The sequence below is a fragment of the Aedes aegypti genome, chromosome 1 (assembly GCF_002204515.2).
Source record: "Aedes aegypti strain LVP_AGWG chromosome 1, AaegL5.0 Primary Assembly, whole genome shotgun sequence".
NCBI classification, from domain to species: domain Eukaryota; kingdom Metazoa; phylum Arthropoda; class Insecta; order Diptera; family Culicidae; genus Aedes; species Aedes aegypti.
The window spans coordinates 208,358,185-208,380,104 of record NC_035107.1 but is presented as its reverse complement, the minus strand read 5'-3'; the positions used below and the strand labels follow the sequence as shown (position 1 = coordinate 208,380,104).

Here is a 21,920-nt window from a genome sequence, read left to right as displayed (position 1 = left end):
TTGCTCCCAAAGTTATTTTTTCTCCAAATATTCGATAATATCATGGTTTTAGGCGTTTTAAGAACTGTTTTACTTATATTCATCAATATTTTACCGTTATTTAGTGTTGATCTAGGGTAATATTATACAGATCCTACGTAATAAAAGGGTAATTCATATATCGTATTGAATGAAGACAAAAATAACCATTTGAGTTATTCGAATTGACTAGTAGAGAGTTCCGCATATAATGACCCATGTTATAAAGCATCCCCCTATGACGGTAAACTTAAAAATATTTTTAAATTATCAATAAGTCTCTGCTTTGTAAGCAATATCATTATAAAATACAGAAATTTTTATTACAAGTAGAATTACATGCGATGTTCATTCGGTGGCCGTTTTGCCCCATATGGGTGGCACACTTGCCCCATAGTGTTGAAAATTAGGTTATTTTGGATGATTTTTGAAATACTCCAAAACTAATATTTTTTACAATTATTTTCATTTTAAATGGCATAGTGTTTATGAAAAGATGCTAAACTAACATCGTGAGGCTAAATTGGTGGGGTTTTTAGCTTTAGACAAAGTTAGAGAACAATTTGCTTAAGGTGGCACACTTGCCCCAAATCCCGCTATTTAGTTTTTAATTTGTTTGTGAATATAATTATGTATTTTGCTTACTTAATTTGAATAAGCTTCACATCGATCGTATCCCGGAGATCATGTGTTTGCATTTTTTTTTACGAAACCACCTATCTGTACATGCATCTCTTTTAGATTTTCAACATCTTTTCTAAGATATTCAAACTAAGTGGCAATAGTACATTTAAGTCTGCTGGTAGTCCAGACTGGTGTTGCGATTTTAGCGTGGATTTTGATCTCGGAGTGGCCATTTCAGATTATGTTTTCTGATGGTCTATGGTAGGCCACGAACCACAAATATCATGCCACGTAACAGGGGGAAGAAGGGGGTCCTCCATAATTTTACATAATGTTTGCCATAGAACGAAATATAAATTTTCCAATTCATCTAACACCTATTTAACTGTTTTGTACCGTTGAAATAATTGTGAATGGCATTTTCACATTAAAAACGGGGGTCGTTATGTATCTTTAGAATTTTGAAAAGTTTTCCATACTCAATTCTGACCAAGCTATTTAATTTATGGTATTTTAGGGGATGATTTTATTTGTTCATAAACTTACATTTTTGCTTATTATACATTGTGCAAAAAAAAAAACGATTGTAGATATCCACAGTTCCTTAAATTCTGATTAATGACATCTGCGTGATTATATTTTTCAGTGTTTATAGTGGCTGTTGATATCTAAACTTGAATTATTCATCGTTTTACACAGCAAATTATATGGAACATTTCGTGTAAATAGAACATATTCACATGTCTGAATCGATTAAATGATTGAAATCGATCTCATAAGAAATCAATGTGATTGGCCTATTTAGGAATCGATGTTGTTAAGTATGTGGCCGGAACTGGCTCTGGTGGCCTGTATTTACGCGTTTTGCTGTTACCAAGAATATATTGGAGTTTGATTGTATTTTTACCCAACAATAAAAAGTTCTGGAAAACAGTAGAAATAAAATATACTTATTGTCATGTTCATCAAATATATCTGCTGAAAGTAAGTTTCTTATTGATCATTTAAGTCACTTTTTGACATTTCCTCAGTCATTCCTGCCGATAAATCTCATGGGAATCATCTTATTATTCTTTCAAATATATTAGTAGGAAAAATGTCAAAGCAAGCTGCATAAATTCCTCTAAAATATCTTCCAAGTTTTTTTTTCAGGGATACCTATAGTTATTCCTATGGGGATCACACAGTATTTATATCATGAATTACGTTAGAAATTTCTGCAGGATTTTGCTCCGGGGATTTCCCAATGAGTCTATTCAAAAACGGTTGTTTGAAATTTTGATAGAATGGCGTCGCGTTATTTATGATAATTGCAGTGGATGTTATAATTGCTTCAGAATTTTATGAACAGGATGACATCTTGTTAAATTTTCTTTCTAATTCTTCTGAATTTACGTCAGAAACTCCACGAATATTTATTTGTTAACTACTACATTTCGTCCAAGAGAAAACTTTTCAATAATGTTATGTTCTATCTGTGGTACTCCTAGAAATATTTCATAGCAATAATATGGGAATATAGCTTAACCTTTATAACAAAATTCAAAAGAGGAATGAACAATTTATTGTCAAATCTCGTTTATATTGATGCTATGTTTATTTTTTACCGTATTGCGGCGATGCACTTTGATGGGAAGCTGCGGCTTTAGGTTAGAGAGTCACCGACTAGCTTCCAACAAACCATACCACACGTTATGTTTTTACCAGATGATCACAAAAATCTCGTTTACCTCAGAATTTTCCATGCAGTGCACTGCCCATAACTGCATAACAGTCACATTCGACATTTTTGACAAATCAGAGTTAATACCATGGAGAGTCATCAAATGATAAATACTTTCGATCAACTAACTGAAATCTGTGAGATTGTTCTAGAAAATTCGAAAAAAATACCAACTTGTTTTGTCACATTGGTGATTATAACCGCATAACAGGCACATTGAGATTATAAATGAGCCTCGTAATATAATAGCAATGAAATTTCTATCAGAATTATTTTCTACTATTCATCTAGTATGTGATATGAGTTGTAAAAAATATCAGCCTCATATAAGCACTTTTGAGTTCCTGGTAATTTTTAGAAATTTTAGTTTCCTCCCATACTGCCATAAAATGCACACTTTGTATTCCATTTACTCAATGCCTACTTTTGTCGAATGTTACAAATATGCAGTTATGGGCAGTGCAGTATTCATAACATTTTTCATAATCGTTTTTTGTTTGGAAGATTACTTGTGCGAATATTGATTTTACATGGCCTATAACTACAAATTGTATGGATAAAACAATCAAAATAATTACGATTTTCACAAATTCCGTAGTTTGCATAGATTTGCATTGATGTTATTTGTTTGTGATTTTGTTTCATATCGCTGCACATCATTGATATTTGTAAATTTTCCGTAGTGAAACGGAAAATGTCCATTCCTTATCTAAAGCACTTAAAAAACCTTCAAGAATTCTTCCAAAGAACTCAAGAGGAATATCCCTTTGTAATTCTTCCACTCATTTTTCAGGTATCGAGGATTTCTTAATCAATTCCGTACTATTCCAGTGAATTCTAACAGAACTCCTTTACCAGTTTTTACTGAGTTCTTCCTGATTGGATTCCTATGGAAAAAACATTCCCGGTATTAATAGTTATTAATCAACAGATTTTGTCCTGAAGTTTGTATAGGCTTTCTGATTTTACCAGAAAGTTTGTAGAAGAATCAAGAAATGTATCAAATTGCTTAAAAAATCTCTTGAAGAATTCTGAATTTTAAACATTTCTCGTCTACATCCTATACGTATTTATTACACATAAACTTTAAGTGTTAGTTTAAAATACCATCCAATTGTTCATTGATAATTTAATAATCACCAAAATCGTCTTCAAGATCACCAAACAAGGATCCTTTCAACAATTTCTTAAGAGAGTGCTACAAAACTTTATCCAGCTTTGACTATAAAAAACCTTTCAAAAGTTTCTCGTCAGATTCCTTCAACAAATCTTTATGAAACTCTCTGAAATTCTTCAAGTATTGCATGAAAAATTCACACCAGAAATTATCAAGTACTTCCTGCAAAAAAAAATAAAACATTAAGTGATACTTTCAGGTTACTATAGGGATTCTTCCTAGTGTCACACAAGATATTCATGAACTATTAAACAAAATTCAATTGAGAAAATGTTCTTAGCGATTTCTCAGAGAAGTTCTCCACAGATCCATCTACATATTTTCAGTGTATGAGAAACTCAAATTATTATAATTTCTTCTTATTTCTGGCGTTACGTCCTAACTGGGACAAAGCCTGCTTCTCAGATTAGTGTTCTTATGAGCACTTGCATAGTCATTAACTGAGAGCTTTCTATGCCGATTGACCATTTTTGCATGTGTGTATCATGTGGCACGACCCTCAGCATGGTCATGCTGAATAGCTGCGCGTTTACCGCTACGGCTATCTGGGCCCTCAAATTTTCATAACTCACGATTGTAGTATGGTTGGATTATAGTAATCCTTTCCAAACTAAACAACAAGATTCAGTTTTTACGAGTTTTTGACAGGCTTTATGACTGAATCATTTTTGAAGGCTTGAGTGTGATTGATGTATTTATCACGAAAAACTCAAGCATGAGATTTTCGAAGCAGATCTCAAATGAGTTTGATGTCGCGGGAGAGCTCATTTATTGAAATTTGAGTATGAGTCTGTCAACACTGCATTTTTTCACTGAAAATTATTCAAGCGTTTATTTGAATTTATCTAAAAAATTGATATTGCTCACTACCTTCCTTCAAAATTTTTGCTCGAAAATATGGCTTAAAATTTCTGCAAAATGTCTACATAAGATTTTTTTTACAGAATTCAAACGTTCCTATAATGTTTCTAGAGGAAATCCATCCAAGTATATTCCAGATTTTTTTTTACTAAAAATACATTTTTCAATATATTTCTTGAAGGTTATTGCAATTAATTCATTCTCGAACTTCTCGAAAAATATCTCTAAAAATAGCTCTCTAAAAAAATAGCTCTATCAAGTATTTTTTTAAGTTCTACAAATTACTCCATATTTGTTCCGAATATTCAATCAGGGATTCTTCCATTAATACTATTTGTAAATCTATCCACTCTCCATATTTAATTCGAACACTACTCCAGGAACACCTCAATATTTCCTAGGGATTTCTTCAGAAATAACTCTACGAATCTCTCCATATCCATATAAACATTATAGAGTTTTGGAAGAGCTTCTAAAAACATTTTTAGATAATTTCAGGTCTAATTGAATTTGAAAAAGTTTACTAAGTTCTTGTCGGAATATTCAAGAATGTACCGTAGAATTTATGAAATTTTTGACCAAATACCTGACGATGTAACTCTTAGAGCAGCTAAGGTGGGTTCTGAAGAATTTACTACAGAAAATCTTATTTTTTTTTTATTCGTCTTCTATAATGGACAACGATTTACGATAAAACAGATGAAACTTTAATTGAAGGGATCTGTATCTAATGTATTAGAAAATGTTTTACATGAACTCCGAAGCTTCATGATAAAATGGCGAACAGATTAATGTAAAAAAAAAACAATTTCTGCAGAAGATTAGCGTAAAGATATTGGTGGTATATTTATGAACATTGCCAAAGGTGTCTTATGGTAAAATTCGTAATACAAGTTTTCTATTGAATTCAAATTATATAGGAAAATATTGCAATGCTTTGAAAATTTGTTGAAGAATTCCTTATGGACTTTCAGAAACCAGCAACCACACGAATGAGAACCTTGCATTTTTCCAAAACTCCTAGAATTTGTTTTTTCCTTTACATTCTTCAAAACATTGCTTTTTGGTGTATAAAAAGAAAGTGTCAGTTGAAGATGGGAGATACAACAGAACATTGAAGCAGGTAAAAACAACAGATGGATAACGGGTTCAACTAAAGACAACTGATTTTTTCTCTAGAAGTGAATGACTACAGGATAATTGAAATCTCTTCAATGAATTAAAAAAATACAAATTTCCAAACAAACTCTTTCAGATTTTTCTGTAGAACTTCCAAGTTGAAGATGAAGCAAATAAATAAATAAGATCCTTTACAAAATTCTTAATAAATCCCTTCCCAGTTATTTTGCTATAAGGTTGTCCACGGATTCTTTTACCGTTATGCTAGTTTCGGAAGTAAAAGTATCCAACAACTTTCCTCTGAAGATTCGAAAGCAAGAGTCATTAAAAAAGACTTTTCCTAGATGATTCCTGCATAATCCGGGGATTTGAAGTAGAATTTACAATTAAATAAAAAAAAACAGTAGAATTTTTGACGCTACTTCAATGTATTTTGTAAATATTTCTAAAGGTCTTTTAATGAAAGAAATTGTAATATTTTTATTGAATTGAATATTGATTAAGTTTTTGGTAGAATTGTGAAAAGAAAGTTTGAAATGTTGCATGATTTAGTTTATTTTCATTAAGTTCGGGAACATATTTTGAAATTAATTAGTGGATGAAAAGTTGTGAAGGAATGGTTGTCCTCCAGAATTAATTCACGTTGAAAGTATGAACAAATCTCACAATATTATATGAGGTATAAAGCCACTCTTCGATATTTCTTGATGAATTTGATTATACATTCAACCCTAACTCGATATTGAAGGGACCATTGAGTAAGAGAGGTTTCAAGATACATTACACAAAACCAGTGCAAATTCGATCCAAGCGACCATCGAAGTAGCCATGAAAACCAATTTTTACTATGGTTCTCTTACTCGCTATCGAGATACGATATATCCAGGAAGGGAGAGTTAACTGGTCGGTGTTCAGTCAGACCGGACTACATGATAATTTGGCCTTATAAGTAATAGTCAAGAACTCCTTCAATTTTGATCTTTCCGATGCAATTCTGCTACAGATGTTTCATCAAATAGTCAAGCTCCAATACTACGGCCAATCATACGAGTAAGGGACACCGGGGCAAGTTGAAACGGCTGGGGTAAGATGAAACAGCAGGTTTATGGACAAAAGTTCGAAAGGACAAAAGGTCGAAAATGATTTGTTTGGTAAAATTTTTTTCCTTCTTTTGTCTTTCGACCTTCTGTCCTTTCGACCTTCTGTCTTTCGACCTTTTGTCATAGATTCGAAACAGCAAGGTATCATTGAGAAATTTTATAATAATAAGAAATTTTATGTCAGAAACATAAAGTTAACAGATGGTTTCAACTTTTCGAGAAGAAATATCTGCAAACATATATTGCCATTATATTTAAAACTTTGTATTTCATCTTACCCCAGCCGTTTTAACTTGTTCCGGTGTACCTTATATTGTATTTTGAACGCTTTGAGTACATTTTCCTGAAATAATTTAAAAGGCCTTGGACCAGTCTGACTAAACACCGACCAACTGTACTATTTTTTTGAGAATATAATTTTTTTATGGAAAAATGTAGTTAAGAGTTTTATTAATAAGTTTATTAATGCGAAATTATTTTAAAAAACTGAAGTGAAATCAAAAAAAAAAACTAAGTGCTGGAATAAAAAAAATATGGCCGATTTTGTGGGAGATCTCTTAGAAGCCAAGCTGAAATTCTTTGAAAACATTTTTTCTGAATTAGGCGTTTCACCAAAAAATATTTTGTCTAAAAAGTTCCTTTAGTATTTTTTTTTCTATTTTTCCAATCAATTATGTTGGATATTAAACGAGTTGTAGTTAATGTATGGATTTATTTGTAGAATTCTGGATAATCATCATCCCCGAAAACCTCGAGCAGGGCACTCTTTACAAACATAAGAAATAATAATGCAGTGAATATGCTGCTTTATGCTAAAGTATTTAAAACAGTATTGTTTGCATAATTTAGAAAATAAGGATGTAAGGAATCGAATTTTCAGGATACTGACGCGTTTTAGTATCACTGTTTTTTGCAACGGAGATATCGAAAAATTGCGTTTATCGCACACAACAACAAGCTGGATTCACCGAAGTTAGATCCGCCACACTGATGCTGTGTACGACAAGCAAGATTTTCCCACTATTGCTATATAAAAAAAGAACGTAACTATAGATGAAAATTTGACTCTGAAGATTTTTCTTTGTGTTGGAATCAAGTAAAATATTACTTTTTTTCGTTTTCATATATATCATCATCCAACATTTCTGAGGGAGGCTGGATGACTCTGGGGGAGGGGGGCTGCCCCCCCCTCCTGTTCCTACGCCAGTGATTATTCAACACATTCTTCTGATCGTCAGTGTTCGATAGCAGAGATGAATTAAACAAGGGGGTGGCAAGAGCCAATAATTACCAACCCAACATCAATTCAACATGGCGTCCAGTGTTCTTGTTTTGATTATTTTGGGATGGACAAAACACAGTTTTTATGGGGAGGAGACATCAATGATACCTCACTGATGCATAAAACAATAAACAAAATGATGAACAAATGAAAAGCGTATACGACGATTTAATGCGATGTGTTTAATTGCCAGAATCTAGCACTAGCAGCGTATGAGCCGTATACTCGAAAATCAGGAGCAAGGTTAGGGCAAACCGACCAGAAAGTGGGTACCAAAACGCGAAGTACCAAAACGATATGAGGAAGATCCGAAATGTATGCAGAATGACAGTCGTTTCAGTCCCCTGGAATTAAATAAGTCGTTTTGAGTTTGTATTAACTTTGGATGTATTTGCTTTGATGGTTTGAATAACAATGACCTTTAGTACAAATTAGAGCAGTATTTATAGCAAACTAAGATGTTAGCACCGTTGTTTCTGTACTACTAGGGAAGCTGGTTGCTACAATAAACATAGTCGGTTACTGCGATGCAATAAGCACGAACAGGCAGCGTCAGTGTCTTTTAACCGAAATACAATCATTTGCTTTGCTCTAGCTCGTTTACATTCAACAAAATATTGCTGAATGTGATTGGTGCGTTGTTGCAATGGAAATCATCGGTTCCATGGTGTAACGGTTAGCACTCAGGACTCTGAATCCTGCGATCCGAGTTCAAATCTCGGTGGAACCTGAGAGAGACAGTTATTTTTGGGTTTCTGTCAGCACCTGATGATCTCAAAGCCTTCCTTGAGTCCTGTGTTGTTGTTACCAAGGCGATTATATAGTATTGGTCAAACCAATACAAAATTATAAACGTGGGGGTATTGGATTTTTGAATTAAGCGATAGCGTAATTTCAATAGATGAATAAATTTTTTTTTTCATAATTGTTTTCAATGAAGTTAATTTGAAGTGCAATTGGTCAGTGTGTTAGATCAGACTGGACCAAGAGCTTTTTAATGATCTCAATACTTTTTCTTCATGATTTCGGAACAACTATATATTTTATATTATTTGCCGTCATACTGGACCGTACAGTATTGGAACGAAACATTTGCAAATTTTCATTCAAAATGATCAACTTTGGTAGATCTCAGTTATTGAAAGATCGATTTTAATGAAATTTTAACAACACTTCAGACATAACTTGCATATCAACATATATTTTGAACGATTTTTCGAGTTATTAATTCAAAAGTAATAACGGTTTGACTAAAGTGAAATTTTTAACGAAAAATTTCTGAAAATAGAAAATCCCTACACAAAACTGTTTTTATCAAGCTTGTTCATCTTGATCTACAATTTTGCTGAATATACCTTTAAACTAATCCTTCATTTTCTAAAGGTATGTCAATCAAAAAAAAAAAAAAAAATACCAAAAAAGTCACTTTTGTCAAACCGTTTTTGCTTTTGAACTCGTGATTGGAAAAATTGCACAAAATATATGTGGTCTGATGTACGTATTTGATGAAATATATGTATCAAAATTGCATCAACAAGATCAAAGTTATTGGAGTCCTTGACTTATCCTTGGAAGGCCAAAATATCATCTAGTCCGGTCTGTTTGAACACCGACCAATTATGCAAAAAAAAGGTGCAAAAATGCTTCAAATTGTAATGATATAAGAATTGAAGATGTATTCTGTTATTAGGGTGAAAACAACAAAGTCATACTTTGAATTTTAAAAAGCACACATCTGGAGAACCAAACAGCCAAATATTCAAAATATCGCCAATGCGTTCGTTAAGTAATTGCAACGATATTCAGTGGTTCCATGGTGTAACGGTTAGCACTCAGGACTCTGAATCCTGCGATCCGAGTTCAAATCTCGGTGGAACCTGCGCGAGATAGTTATTTTTGAATTTCCATCAGCGTCATGATAACTGCATTGCAAGCCACAATCCCTCTTAAAATATATATAGGAGGATAAGCCATATCATATTATTCATCCGGATTTTGGATTTTGATACATCATAATCAGTGTGTAGAGTAAGTAGTAAGTTCGGTGAATATTACTTTTTGATTAATATTTTGATTTTGACTGACAAACACTACGTAAACATATAGATATATGATTTTCAGAAAAAAAACTGAAAATTGCAAATTACTTCTATGAAAAAAAATGTAAAACACATAAGCATAACTTTATTAAAATGTTTAACCCATCAAAACAGTGAGGTAAAAAAAAAACTATTGTTCCAGGATTTTGTGTAAATTGAGCTAAAATTCCAACACAATTAGCTGAATTTACTGCTGATCATCGGTACTGAAATTTGACAAATCTGTTTCACTGAATCCATACGATTGAAATAAAAAAAATAAAGAAATATTGCTAAATGCATCTGTAAATCAAGTGGTTCCATGGTGTAACGGTTAGCACTCAGGACTCTGAATCCTGCGATCCGAGTTCAAATCTCGGTGGAACCTGTGAAAATGATTATTTTTGAAATACTTTGGTGGCGTAATGAATTCATCTTATGAATTTGTTTGTATCCTAGTTGAGAGATAATAAGGGAATCATTTAATTTCAGCGTTAAAGATAGGGTGTTTTGTTAATGTTTTCGAAGCGTGGGATGATTGTTTTTTTAATTGTTATACGAAAAATGAGGGGTGCCCTAGAATGTCACAATTGTTTTGTGTTTTTTTGGCGCCTATTCAGCTATATAGGAAGTCGAGTCGAACAAAGTAAATCGGCCGGACTCACTTTCCATTTTCTCATCAAAAACAACTCGACTTGACTCTGTCACCCAAGCTGTCACCCGAATTTTCCGACAAATGTCACTCTATGTGACATAATACTATGGTAGTCGACGGGTGACTTTTGAAATATTCATGCCTACTGTGCTCGACAGTGACTGCAGACGAGTCACATAAATCAGCTCGTTTTACAAAATAGATTGCTTAGATCTGAGTTATTTATGAACCGATTTGTATGACATTTTCACAGCACCTCAGACAAAATTAGAATTTATACATATATTTTGCACTTGTAGCTGATCATTATAATTTAAGTTTTTATATAAGAAGCTAAAATTTATGGTCGACAATACATTACATTACGTTAGTTAAACTGTAAATGTTGGTTTGACATAATTATTTGTAACAATGAAAACTTCTGTACTACTATTAAATCTTTGAATGTGATTTTTTATCTCCTAAGTAGGAAGATTAATTTAGTATGACTATTAGTATTTATTCAATAAAATTTAATTTTGTTATACAGTGAAACCTCCATGAGTCGATATTGAAGGGACCATCGACTCATGGAAATATCGAGTCATGGAACAGCAATACTTTGGGAAGCTGCTTCTAGGGACCATCATAGTAACCCTGAAATTTTGTTTTTAGTATGGTTCCATGAGTCGATATCGAGTCATGGAACATCGACTCATGGAGGTATCACTGTATCAAATTTTAGGTTTTACCTAGTCCCTTATTACTCAATTACTACTTTTGATAATTTTCACATATATCATATCGGTAAGCCGTTGGTAATGACTTGTTTGCTGTTAATCGTAATGCTCTGTGAATTGATAAGCTTTCGTGATACAATCATGTCAAAACCAAGGTTTATTTAAATAATTTACAAGGATTGCTTTGATTACTTGTTGTATTCTAAGATCATCAGACATCATCGGTTCCATGGTGTAACGGTTAGCACTCAGGACTCTGAATCCTGCGATCCGAGTTCAAATCTCGGTGGAACCTCGTCGAATTAACTTTTTATGCCACATTCAATCCCATATTTCATTCAATTCGAATCATCATCACTCGCAATCTGATCTAACAGTAGAAGCATTAGCCGTAGAAGGCCAATGTCGCGACTGTTCTTGTGTCCAACATCTAGTTTGCCACGCTCTGACAGCTTGAGTACCGGGTCTATAAGTGTCAAACCAATTTTTTCGACCAAAATAAAACATTCTCTACAACATGGCACTAAACAAGCAATCAAAAACTCCAACAGTAAGTAACAATGAAATAATTCTATTTTGTGATAACAGCGCCACTAGCGTTCTACTACTTATATTTCTATTGATCTAACTCAATTATCAACGATAACCATCAATCACCCTCATAAAAAATTCCCTTGAGGTTCCACCGAGATTTGAACTCGGATCGCAGGATTCAAAGTCCTGAGTGCTAACCATTACACCATGGAACCGTGTTGCCAACGGGCGGCTCAAAGGCATACTTGATCCCAACAAACACGTCATCACCGGTAGCGAGCAGCGTCGACTGTGACGTCTGCGCCTATCGTTAGGCTTACCCGCGCGCATCCATTCAGTTCGCGTTGCCTGTTTGATTTATTTTTCGCTCGCTCGAACCAAGACGCGCGCGAAACCGCAATCAACGACATGGGGATGAAAGTGAAAGTAACTTTAGTCTGTTTTTGTTTCGTCTATTTTCAGCGCTACCCTTCCTGGCGCGTTGGACTATTAGCAAAGAGCAAGCGCAAAGCTTTCTGCGCACTCGGCGTACCGGGAAGCGTCGCTCCGGCGGCTCGATAACGGCCGAGTGCTGCACGCGGGTTGGCTGCACCTGGGAGGAGTACGCCGAGTACTGTCCCTCGAACAAACGGATCAATCGCTATCGGAAGTAGACGCGGTGATGTGGGAGATAAGCGTGAAGGTGAACAAAGGACTGGGGGCCTCGCATTTTTAGCATAGATCAAGAGATGAATTGCGGATTTCGGATGGAGTCGTTGAAGGTGTGTTGGTTGTTGGTGGCGCGCAGATTATAAATATATTTATTTACTTACTACTACACTTTGGGAATGTCAAATGGAGGGTCTTAAGACTTTTTCGGCTTCGAAACTCCCTGTTTTGTCGGTTGTTGCGTTGATGGGTGGTGAAGGAACGGAGTCTGGGAGATAAAATGCTTCTGGTAGGCGAGCCAGAAGTAGAAAACGCCGAGGGCGCAGTAGACGCTTGTTGCCATCAGGGGGATAAAAGGGAGCGTTCTGTCCAGGTGCAGTCCCGGATGGATGATGTTCTCGAAGAGGGATAGGAATACGAATCCGTAGAGGTAGAGGCGTTCCGGTATAGTGAGGAAGCGACCACCATGAACGTTTCGAAGGAGAAGAACGCTTAGTCCTGTGTAGACTAGATGGAGAGCGTGTTTGATGAGGAGAAGATCAGATTTGAACAGGAGAGGGAATAGAGAGTAATGGCCGACGATTCCGAGGAATATAGTCCAACGGGCGTCAGTCCGATTGGTGATGGAGAGGATTGTTAGTGGAATGAGTACCATTAGAATAGCTTTCTCATGGACGTGCCAGCCGAACATGAAGGAAGAACAGGCGCATAGCGTTATGGCACGAATGAAGTTCTGACCTAGATTGGCCTCATTTCGAAGAGACCACAGCTTGGCAAGGGTGGGAAGCATGGCAACGGCGCACAAAACAAACGTCACTGACGGTGGAATCGACGGAAGTACCTCGTGGTCGAAAGTCTGGACCAGTCCTCCTGTTGCGGAAGCCGTACCTGACTTCTTTCCCAACGCAATGGAAAGAACCTTGTCGGCAAAGTTGTAGAGAGCCCAGAAATTTGGCGCCCAATAGGCGTGTGTCAGTCCTCGTTTGAACGGAAACAGCCGCGAGAGTACCTGCAATCAAAAACCAATATTAATCGCCATCCATTAAAGTAACTGTCTCATCCACTTACCTGCGGAATGTGTTCGTAGAAAGGGCCAAACGAAAGCAAACAAACCACTCCAACGACTGAACCGAGCTTGATTAGTTTAATTAAAGCGCCCCCATTACGGAAGCAATAAAAGCGCAGCAAAAATACGACGTACACTGGAGCGACGTAAATGAAGATATGTTTGAGATTCAGCAGGATGGCGAACAGAAACGCCGAAGTCAGATAGTTTCCGGTCAGGACGTAGCTTATGCTCAGCAGCAACACTCCAAACAGGAATCCATTGTACTGGAAGTGAATGTGGTCCACCATCAAGAGTCCAATATTTGCCAACAGCAATCCCGATCCAATCGTAAACTGGTTATTGGTTTTGGCCAGCTTGCTCATACACCGTTTAACGCCAAACGCAAACACCACATCGGTCACTATCACCGAGAATCGCTGGAACATGACCGTATTCATCGACGAGTAGTTCAGATTCGTGACGATCAGCATAGCCGGGTCAAAGTAGGCCGCCACCTGCGACAGGGCCCACTCGAAGTAGGCGAAAAACGGCGGATAATCCAAGGTCCACTCACTGGTTGCCTCGTAATACCACTTGGCCAGTGGCCTACTGTGCGTTATGGCCAGCCAGTTCCGGTGTACTTCGAAATCCGTAGACCGGCTAGACATATGATACATAATTTGTTAGGTTCCATAGAGTAACGGTTAGCACTGGTTATCAGCGAAACTCATCAATGAAATACTTACTATGAGGGGAGAAACATCATTTTGATCGCCGAAGCGAGCAGAAAAATGTGCCAAAACATTTTGGCTTCTGTCTGAACCCGGATTTTTTTCCGCGAATCGATTTTTTTCGCAGGACGTCCAACCAAACTGCCGACACAAACTTGTTTACATCAACACTTTTCACGGGTAGCGAAGTGACAGCTGCTGGCAGCAGCCGGCGTCCATGCGCATGGGCGCGCTCAAATGCTGTCAGACAAACTTGGGTGGGAGCACTTGCATTAAAGTTTGTATACAATATGTTGGAAGTGTTCTTTCAAAATGACAGTTGATTTTATGTTTTACATTTAATAAGGTTTATTTGCTAAGCGACTCGACACCCGAGCCATACGTTACTGGCCTTCCGTGGATAGCCTCGTTCTGGTCGAACCCGTTCGTTGTTGTAAAGCCAGTAATAGTTTCCCTTGAAGAAGTACGTTTTGCCTAATTTCGTAAAACATTTGAAAATTAATGCTGATTCAAATCATCGAGTTTGCTTTGAAATTTACCACTGGCAACGGAAGTAGCCGCATCCAGATTGGTCGGAATGCCGTACCAACGATCCATCGATCTTGGGTAATCCTCGTCCAACGTTCCGGTTGTATCGTTAAACCGCCAGAATTGGTCTCCGGCGAATAAGTATGTCTTTTGATTTTTGGCTAATTTTGGAAAAGATCGCTAGATTATAATCAGAATCAGGGATGGTCAGTCAGTGTAAGGGACTGTCCAGGATTTTTTTTTTAAATTTGTATGTACCGTAATCCGGGGTAACATTGATCATATTTTTGAATATTTCTTAAATATTTGGTTCGAAAATGCAATAGTTGCAAATTTTATATTTTCAAAACAAGTACTGCCGACCATAGCTCGTGACTATATACTTTATTTTGTTTTTTGAAAGGTTTAAGCATGTTGAAAAAAATGTTTTAAGTGATTTTTTTATTTAGCTGATATGGGGTAACATTGATCATCTATGTAAACAACGTTCGGTAATATTGAAAATGTCGTTACCTACTAAAATCATGGCCCCTGAAGCCGAATATGAAGGCCAAATGCTTACAACTCATTTAATCTTTGAGTTATTTTAAAATTAAAAACATCTTGAACCACGGAATACGCCTAAAGGTAGGCAATTTCCTAAGGGAAAGATACATTCTTAACAGTAATTCGGTAATGTTGCCTAATTGAACATACTTACGAGAGTTTTGACAACGGAATCGTTTTCGGCGATGCCGTTTTTAGCCAGAACCGCATTTTCTTTGCTCATATCATTTACATAACTTATGTGAGACATGAATATTTGGTAGTGTCATCCTTAACCATTGAAATCATTGTTTCGAAAAGTTGCCAAATTTACGCATAAGGTAAACGCAATTTTCGCAAAAATCTTCATTTTTATCAGCTGATGAATATAAGAAAGAGAAGCACCATTCATGATTTGGAAATGTTCCATCAATATATGATAATGCGAACTTTTTATGAGATGGGTCATTCCGATCAATGTTACCCCGCTGATCAATGATACCCCGGATTACGGTACCGTGGTTTTTGGCCCTTCCACTTATGACCACATGGCTCATGGACAGTCCCTGATAGTAACTTACACCAAACCATGGCTGCGTCCACCTTTTCCAGGGTGTTAGGTAAACCGAAATCCGTTATAGGACGAGCCTCCGGATGAAGGAAGTTGAGTCCATCGGAAATCCAGTAGTTTTTCCCTAGTACGAAAATCAAAGCAATGATGAAGGTGCCTGGGTTCAATTCTCGAAAGTTCCAGGATCTTTTTTGTAGAGGAAACTTTGAAGACTTTCCTATAAATTATTTATCGTACAATACACAATATACTAAATGATGGCAACTTTGGCAGAGAAAGCTTCCCAACTAACAATTCAGAGCCACAATTAAGCATGCATGTTTAATTATTGTTCAATAATGGTAATGGCAGCTGAATAAAAAATTTGCTCTATAAAGAGCTGAGAAGGTGCTTTTCTAACACAAACTTAGATCAATTTTCAACGTTATGCATTAGAATGAACAAAAGTTGAATCGCCACTTATTAAACGTTTCCAAAGATTCTCATTCGACTAGTCAAGATTGTTCTACAAATGAGCTGAACAAGACATGTTTCCCCCAATTAAAAAGCCAATATTCCACTAAACAAATGTATATGTATAAAAGGATATTCAGAAGACGAACTAACGTTTTACTTGCGTCGCACTTCAGCTATTCCCACATGTTTAACATAAGCATGAATAAGAGCTGAATAAGTATCTTAGAAAATCCTAATTCAGCTTCAGTATATTATAAGAACATTTGATCCAATAGAGGCCAAAATGACGATTAACAAACACATTGTTCAGCAATAAATAAGCCCTGTAAAAGCGATCACACTATAGCTAAATTTCATAAAATGGACAAAATTTCCGAAATTCGTGTTGAGTTCCGAATTTCAAAGCTCATAAATTATGCTTTCTTAAAACTTTTGAAATAGCTGTTCAGAAAATAAACATGGTCAGTCTCCAGAAATGCAGAATTATTGTGAAAAACAAAAATATACATTAAGCTAAGTATTCCGAGTAGGAGAAAAGTACTGACAAACAAAGCGTGAAATTGACTTGATTGCCATAAGAGATAAACTATCTGAAGACAATATCAAAATTTTGTTCCTGGAACTTCTAAACCTATGAAAAATTTGATGTATGCAGATCTAATGAATAGCTCGCAGCTATTGGTAAAATCTTTCAGAATCTAAATATGACTTGCCAATTTTGTTCTAGTAGTTTATTTTAGATATCATTTCCAGATATTTTATATCATATTTCTATCAAGTTAATATCAATTTTAACTATCCATATTATATTTTCTATTGCTAAGCTTTTTTCGCCTGCTCGGGATGTTTTTCCGTACAAGAAAAATGGAAATTTCTTTGACAGAATTGATTAAATAAATTTCTATAGCCAGCTACATTTGAAATGACATTTCTTCTAAACTGAATAAATACTGCACTCTAAGAAAAAAGATTTACTTGGCCATTTCTGAAAATAAAAATCGCATCAAGATATTCGAATATTTTTCTATTCAGGTGGGTTCTGAGGACTAACTCTTCAAATGATTCGAATATATTCATACAGAGAACTTTTACTGCAATGCATATGTAATAGGTTTATGAAAAATACAAAAAAAATCAAACTATAATTTATAAATTATTTAAGTTAATTAATCAGTTTTGAACAAACTAAAACTTATTATGAAATTAGATTAATCATTTCAGACTGTTTTTACTTTGTGTAAATAAACATTATTTTGACCAACATCGACATAAATTTACTCACTGTGCGCTAAAAATAGCCGACTGAACTCAGCGTGGATCAGCACTAAACAGCAGCTGAATAATATGCTTGTTCAGTTGTAGATTAGCGTACCATGTGTTGATTAGACGTTGTCGAATAGAAGCTCGAACATGGTCAATATTCAGCTATGAGAAGTTTATATTTTGCACTGGACGCTATAATCAACAATTTTAGGATGGCGCAGATGGCAAGGCATACCGCTGACGATTGGAAGGTCTCGAGTTCGAATCCAGTATTGGGCAATGATCCCAATTGATGATAATAGAAAACATAAAGCCAAGAAGAAAAGCTCTGACCAATTTCTTCCAAGAAATGCTGGAAACGCTTCCTTCAGAAGCTGGAAATGCTTCGTCCAGAAACTGGAAAAGTTTCCTCCAGCTTCTTCCAAAAATGAGAAAGCTTCCTCCAAAAGCTAGAAAAGCTTTCTTCTCAAATCTGGGAAAGCTTCTTCCAGAAATTGGAGAAGCTTCCTGTAGAAGCTGAAAAAGCTTCCAGTAGAAACTTGGAAAACTGCCTCCAGAAGCTGATTTTTTTTCCTCACGAAGCTGTAAAATCTTCCTCCAGAAGCTAGGAAAGCATCCTTCAGAAGCTGGGAAAGCTTCTTCCAGAAGTTGAAGAAGCTTCTTCCAGAAGTTGAAGAAGCTTCTTCCAGAAGCTGGAAAAGTTTCTCCAGAAGCTGGGAAAGCTTCCTCCAGAAGCTGGAAAAGCTTCCTCCAGAAGCTGGAGAAGCTTCCTCCAGCTTCTTCCAAAAGTTGAGAAAGCTTCCTCCAAAAGCTAGAAAAGTTTTCTTCTCAATGCTGGAAAAACTTCCAGTAGAAACTTGGAAAACTGCCTGCAGAAGCTGATTTTTTTCTCACGAAGCTGGAAAAGCTTCCTCTAGAAGCTAGGAGAGCTTTCTTCAAAACTTGGGAAAGCTGAAATAGCTTCCTGTAGAAGCTGGGAAAGCTTTCTGTAGAAGCTGGGAAAGCTTCCCCCAGAAGCTGGGAAAGCTTCCCCCAGAAGCTGGAAAAGCTTCCTCCAGAAGCTGGAAAAGCTTCCTCGAGATGCTGGAAAAGCCTTCAAGAAGAACGACACTGTCTCTCCAGAAGCTGGGAAAGCTTGCTTCAGAAGTTGGGAAACTTCTGGAAAAGCTTCTTCCAGAAGCTCGAAATTTTTCTTCAAAAGCTGGAAAAGTTTCATTCAGACGCTAGAAAAGCTTCTCCCAGAAGCGAAACTGGAAAACTTTCCTCCAGAAGCGAAGCTGAAAAAACTTCCTCAGAATCGAAGCTGGTAAAGCTTCCTCCAGAAGCGAAGCTAGAAAAGCAGGGAAATACTTTCCCAGAAAGCTGAACAGCGATTGTCAAAGCTCACCTGAAAACAGCACCACTCCGTTGTCGAACTCGCGCTCATAAACGGCATCGATTCGCTGAACATCCCTCGGGAATCCCCGGAAAACCTGCCAAATCCGAACCGGGTAGCCATCCCGAATCCGGTATTTTTCCGTCAGCCGCCACAAGTAGGGCCCCTTGAAGATGAACACCTCACCACGTAGCACTCCGACCGCGTCGAAACCACCGGAGCAAACGTTAGGCATTTGAGTGAACTCCGGCAGTTCCGGTTGGGTTACTCCCTCGTACTGGTGCCTGGTCAGGTGATCGTCTACGGTGGTGTAGTCACCGACGTAAGTGATTGGGATGTCGTATGGTGGAACGGGGGTTGTCGGGAAGTCACCGGGACTCAGAGGCTCCGTCACAAAGTCGGGAAGCCGTGGAACTGGTTCCGGAGTCGTTGCTGGTGATGAAGGTTCGTCGTATTCCTCTTCGATGACGGTTTCTTCGGTTGGGTAGTTGTAGGGTTCATCAGTGATGTATGGATTTTGAACTACGGGAGAAAGACATAATTCGATTGAGTTTGCCTAAAGAAGGATAATCGGACTTACTGTAAAGCTTGTACACGGCCAAAATGTCGTCATAGTCTAGCGTTCCTTGAGTTATACCCTTGTAGTAAGGAAACATAAGCGAGCTGTACACCGGAGAGTGTGCCAACCCCAGCGAATGACCCAGTTCGTGAATAGCAACGGAGTAGAAATCGACGCCATCCGAGAGGTGCGTGGAGTTCTCCTTCCAGTTTTCGTCTTCGTCAAAGTGGATGTCCCCGCCATAGGATTGCATCTCATATGGGTAGAAGGCATGGGCCAGGATGTTCCCAGGTCCATCAAAGGGATAGCTAAAACCAGAGTTTGAAATGGCCGTTGGAACCTCGTGGTTCAATGATTTGTAAAAACATGCGTACTTATCACCGTGGTGACCGCTGCCGAAGCCTACTATGATATCGGCCGAGGGGTCATACACTCGCACGAATTTCAAGTTACTGTACTTGGCCCACTCGTTGAAGGCCCGTTGCATGAATTTGGCTACCGAATCCTCGCCTACTTTGCTGCTCCAGTTGGCGATGCTTGTTTCAAAATGGAATGAAGAAAAGTTGCGTTAATTTGAAGCTGCGATAAAATTTGTCATATTTTGATGCAACAATGTATGTCATTAAGAAACCCATCCTCAAGTCAAATGAATTTGAATTGACGACTTTCTCCATCCGCTGCATCATCAAGGAACCTTGTTTCTTCTTGCGGCATGTAGCCGTTTAGCCCAAGGCCTTGAGCACTGAAGGTGCAGCAAATTAATTGCACCTGTCGCTTGCCGCAAGTTGCACCGAAAACGTGTGGTTTGGATACTTTTGGTGGTGTTATTGGCGATATATTTTTTTGTCTTATTTTGAAGGGTGCGGCCTCCATTTGTATACACAACCGTGCACACAAAGGCACTCTTCGATAATTTCAATTACCTTCAGTGAAAGTCGCGGTATGTCTTGTTTCGTTTCGTTATTACTTCACGATTAAAAGGCAATTTTTTGGAAGAGTTGATTGAATGACGCATACTTGAAAAGATTCGATTTTTTAAATAGTTTAATTTTTGAAGGCCACTCTAGAAGTCACTGTAATCACATAAACCATCTTAAAATTTAAATTATTCTAGCTTATTGCTGCAAAGCAATTTTATGTTTGTGCCTAAATAGTTAATTAGAACCTAAAAAGAATAAGTTAACTTTTACAGCACTTGGTGCTGACATCGAAGGAAAAATCACAAATAATTTGAAATTTGATGATGGTTCCGGATTTTGGTTCAAATTTGTTGGGGTACCTAGAGTACGTTTAAATGGATATTATGGGAAAAAGCCAGATTTCTTATCCAAAAATTAAACAAATCAAATGATTCCTTCGGTCCCTTCATCCTGCATACGATTTCTCTCTCCATATCTCGATATCTTCCTTATCTCGATATCTCCATATCTCGATGTGTTTATGTTGATATGTTGTTCCCAATTTTCTCTCCATATGTCGATATGAACATTATCAAAGGTTACTAGACCAGATTTAAGTGATTCAGAACAATTTGGAAACTCAAAACGAAGTTTGTTTGTTTATTATTTGCCTAGTAACGGAGTGATTTTCAATCTAGTGTTCATTAAGGTGAAGATGAATCGAAGCTAAAGTTCAAATATTCAAGAGCACGGATCTGGAGAACCAAACATCCATTTGAGCTGAAAACCTAATTGATTGGTCACCACCAGCTAGTGACCAATCGATTAGGTTTTCAGCTTAAACGGACGTTTGGTTCTCCAGATCCGTGCTCTTGAAAATTTGAAGTTTGGCTTCGATTCATCTTCACCTTAAATTAATATTCTTTGTCTCGATGTCTCCCTATCTCGATGGCCCCTTTGATATGGCGACTGTAATTCACGTTTTTTTTACCTACATCGCTGATTGATTATAACTTATGACACTGTGTGCTGTGTTTAATTTTTATTTCGGAAAAGAAGTAAATGCTTAGGCTGTGAACCGTTTCACCGATTCGTTTAACTTTTAATTCAAATTTCACAGTTTGATAATGACGAAACGATTCACAGCCTTAGTAAGTTCACTATTAAATACTTTAAAAACAAAAACTTTTTTGTTTTTCGATATTTTTGCACCATTTTTTCACAAGTTCTTAAAAAACTCTGCAAGTTTTAGACCCTGTGTCTATATTGATAATTGGTCATCTGGATAAAGAGAGATTTTGAAATTCATTGGAGGACCGATGCGTAGCCATAACCCATGTTAATAACGGTTGTGCTACTTCCCCCCGAATGTCGTTTTCCCGAACGCCAGTTCACGAATATTCTGTTTCCCCGAATAACCCACTTCC

At 36.9% G+C, this 21,920-nt stretch overlaps 3 protein-coding genes and 5 non-coding genes across 8 annotated transcripts in view; 5 read left to right on the top strand and 3 right to left on the bottom strand.

The window, feature by feature from the left end:
- Window positions 1-12,725, top strand: part of LOC5580310 (probable insulin-like peptide 7) — a 29,621-nt gene extending 16,896 nt beyond the window's left edge. Inside the window, exon 2 of the mRNA XM_001662872.2 lies at window positions 12,353-12,725. Coding sequence (XP_001662922.1) covers window positions 12,353-12,543 — 191 coding nt within the window. The 3' untranslated portion in view covers window positions 12,544-12,725. The remainder of the gene's footprint in view (window positions 1-12,352) is intronic.
- On the top strand, window positions 8,563-8,634 carry Trnaq-cug. The gene has a single exon. It is a non-coding gene; the product is annotated as a tRNA-Gln (tRNA).
- Trnaq-cug lies at window positions 9,712-9,783 on the top strand. The gene has a single exon. It is a non-coding gene; the product is annotated as a tRNA-Gln (tRNA).
- On the top strand, window positions 10,299-10,370 carry Trnaq-cug. Its single transcript has one exon. It is a non-coding gene; the product is annotated as a tRNA-Gln (tRNA).
- Trnaq-cug lies at window positions 11,580-11,651 on the top strand. The gene has a single exon. It is a non-coding gene; the product is annotated as a tRNA-Gln (tRNA).
- Window positions 12,034-12,105, bottom strand: Trnaq-uug. The gene has a single exon. It is a non-coding gene; the product is annotated as a tRNA-Gln (tRNA).
- On the bottom strand, window positions 12,657-14,499 carry LOC5580305 (probable dolichyl pyrophosphate Glc1Man9GlcNAc2 alpha-1,3-glucosyltransferase). Its single transcript, XM_001662873.2, has 3 exons — window positions 14,333-14,499; window positions 13,607-14,246; window positions 12,657-13,547 (listed from the first exon to the last, which is right to left on the bottom strand). The coding sequence occupies exons 1-3, from the start codon at window positions 14,389-14,391 to the stop codon at window positions 12,735-12,737; spliced, it is 1,512 nt and encodes a 503-aa protein (XP_001662923.2). The 5' UTR covers window positions 14,392-14,499; the 3' UTR covers window positions 12,657-12,734.
- A 148-nt stretch (window positions 14,500-14,647) lies between these two features.
- LOC5580306 (matrix metalloproteinase-2) overlaps window positions 14,648-21,920 on the bottom strand; it is a 29,488-nt gene continuing 22,215 nt past the window's right edge. Inside the window, exons 4-9 of the mRNA XM_021857383.1 lie at window positions 19,969-20,130; window positions 19,616-19,902; window positions 19,048-19,557; window positions 15,952-16,065; window positions 14,857-15,006; window positions 14,648-14,791 (exon numbers count right to left, since the gene is read on the bottom strand). Of these exons, the coding sequence (XP_021713075.1) occupies window positions 14,673-14,791; window positions 14,857-15,006; window positions 15,952-16,065; window positions 19,048-19,557; window positions 19,616-19,902; window positions 19,969-20,130 (1,342 nt within the window). The 3' untranslated portion in view covers window positions 14,648-14,672. The remainder of the gene's footprint in view (window positions 14,792-14,856; window positions 15,007-15,951; window positions 16,066-19,047; window positions 19,558-19,615; window positions 19,903-19,968; window positions 20,131-21,920) is intronic.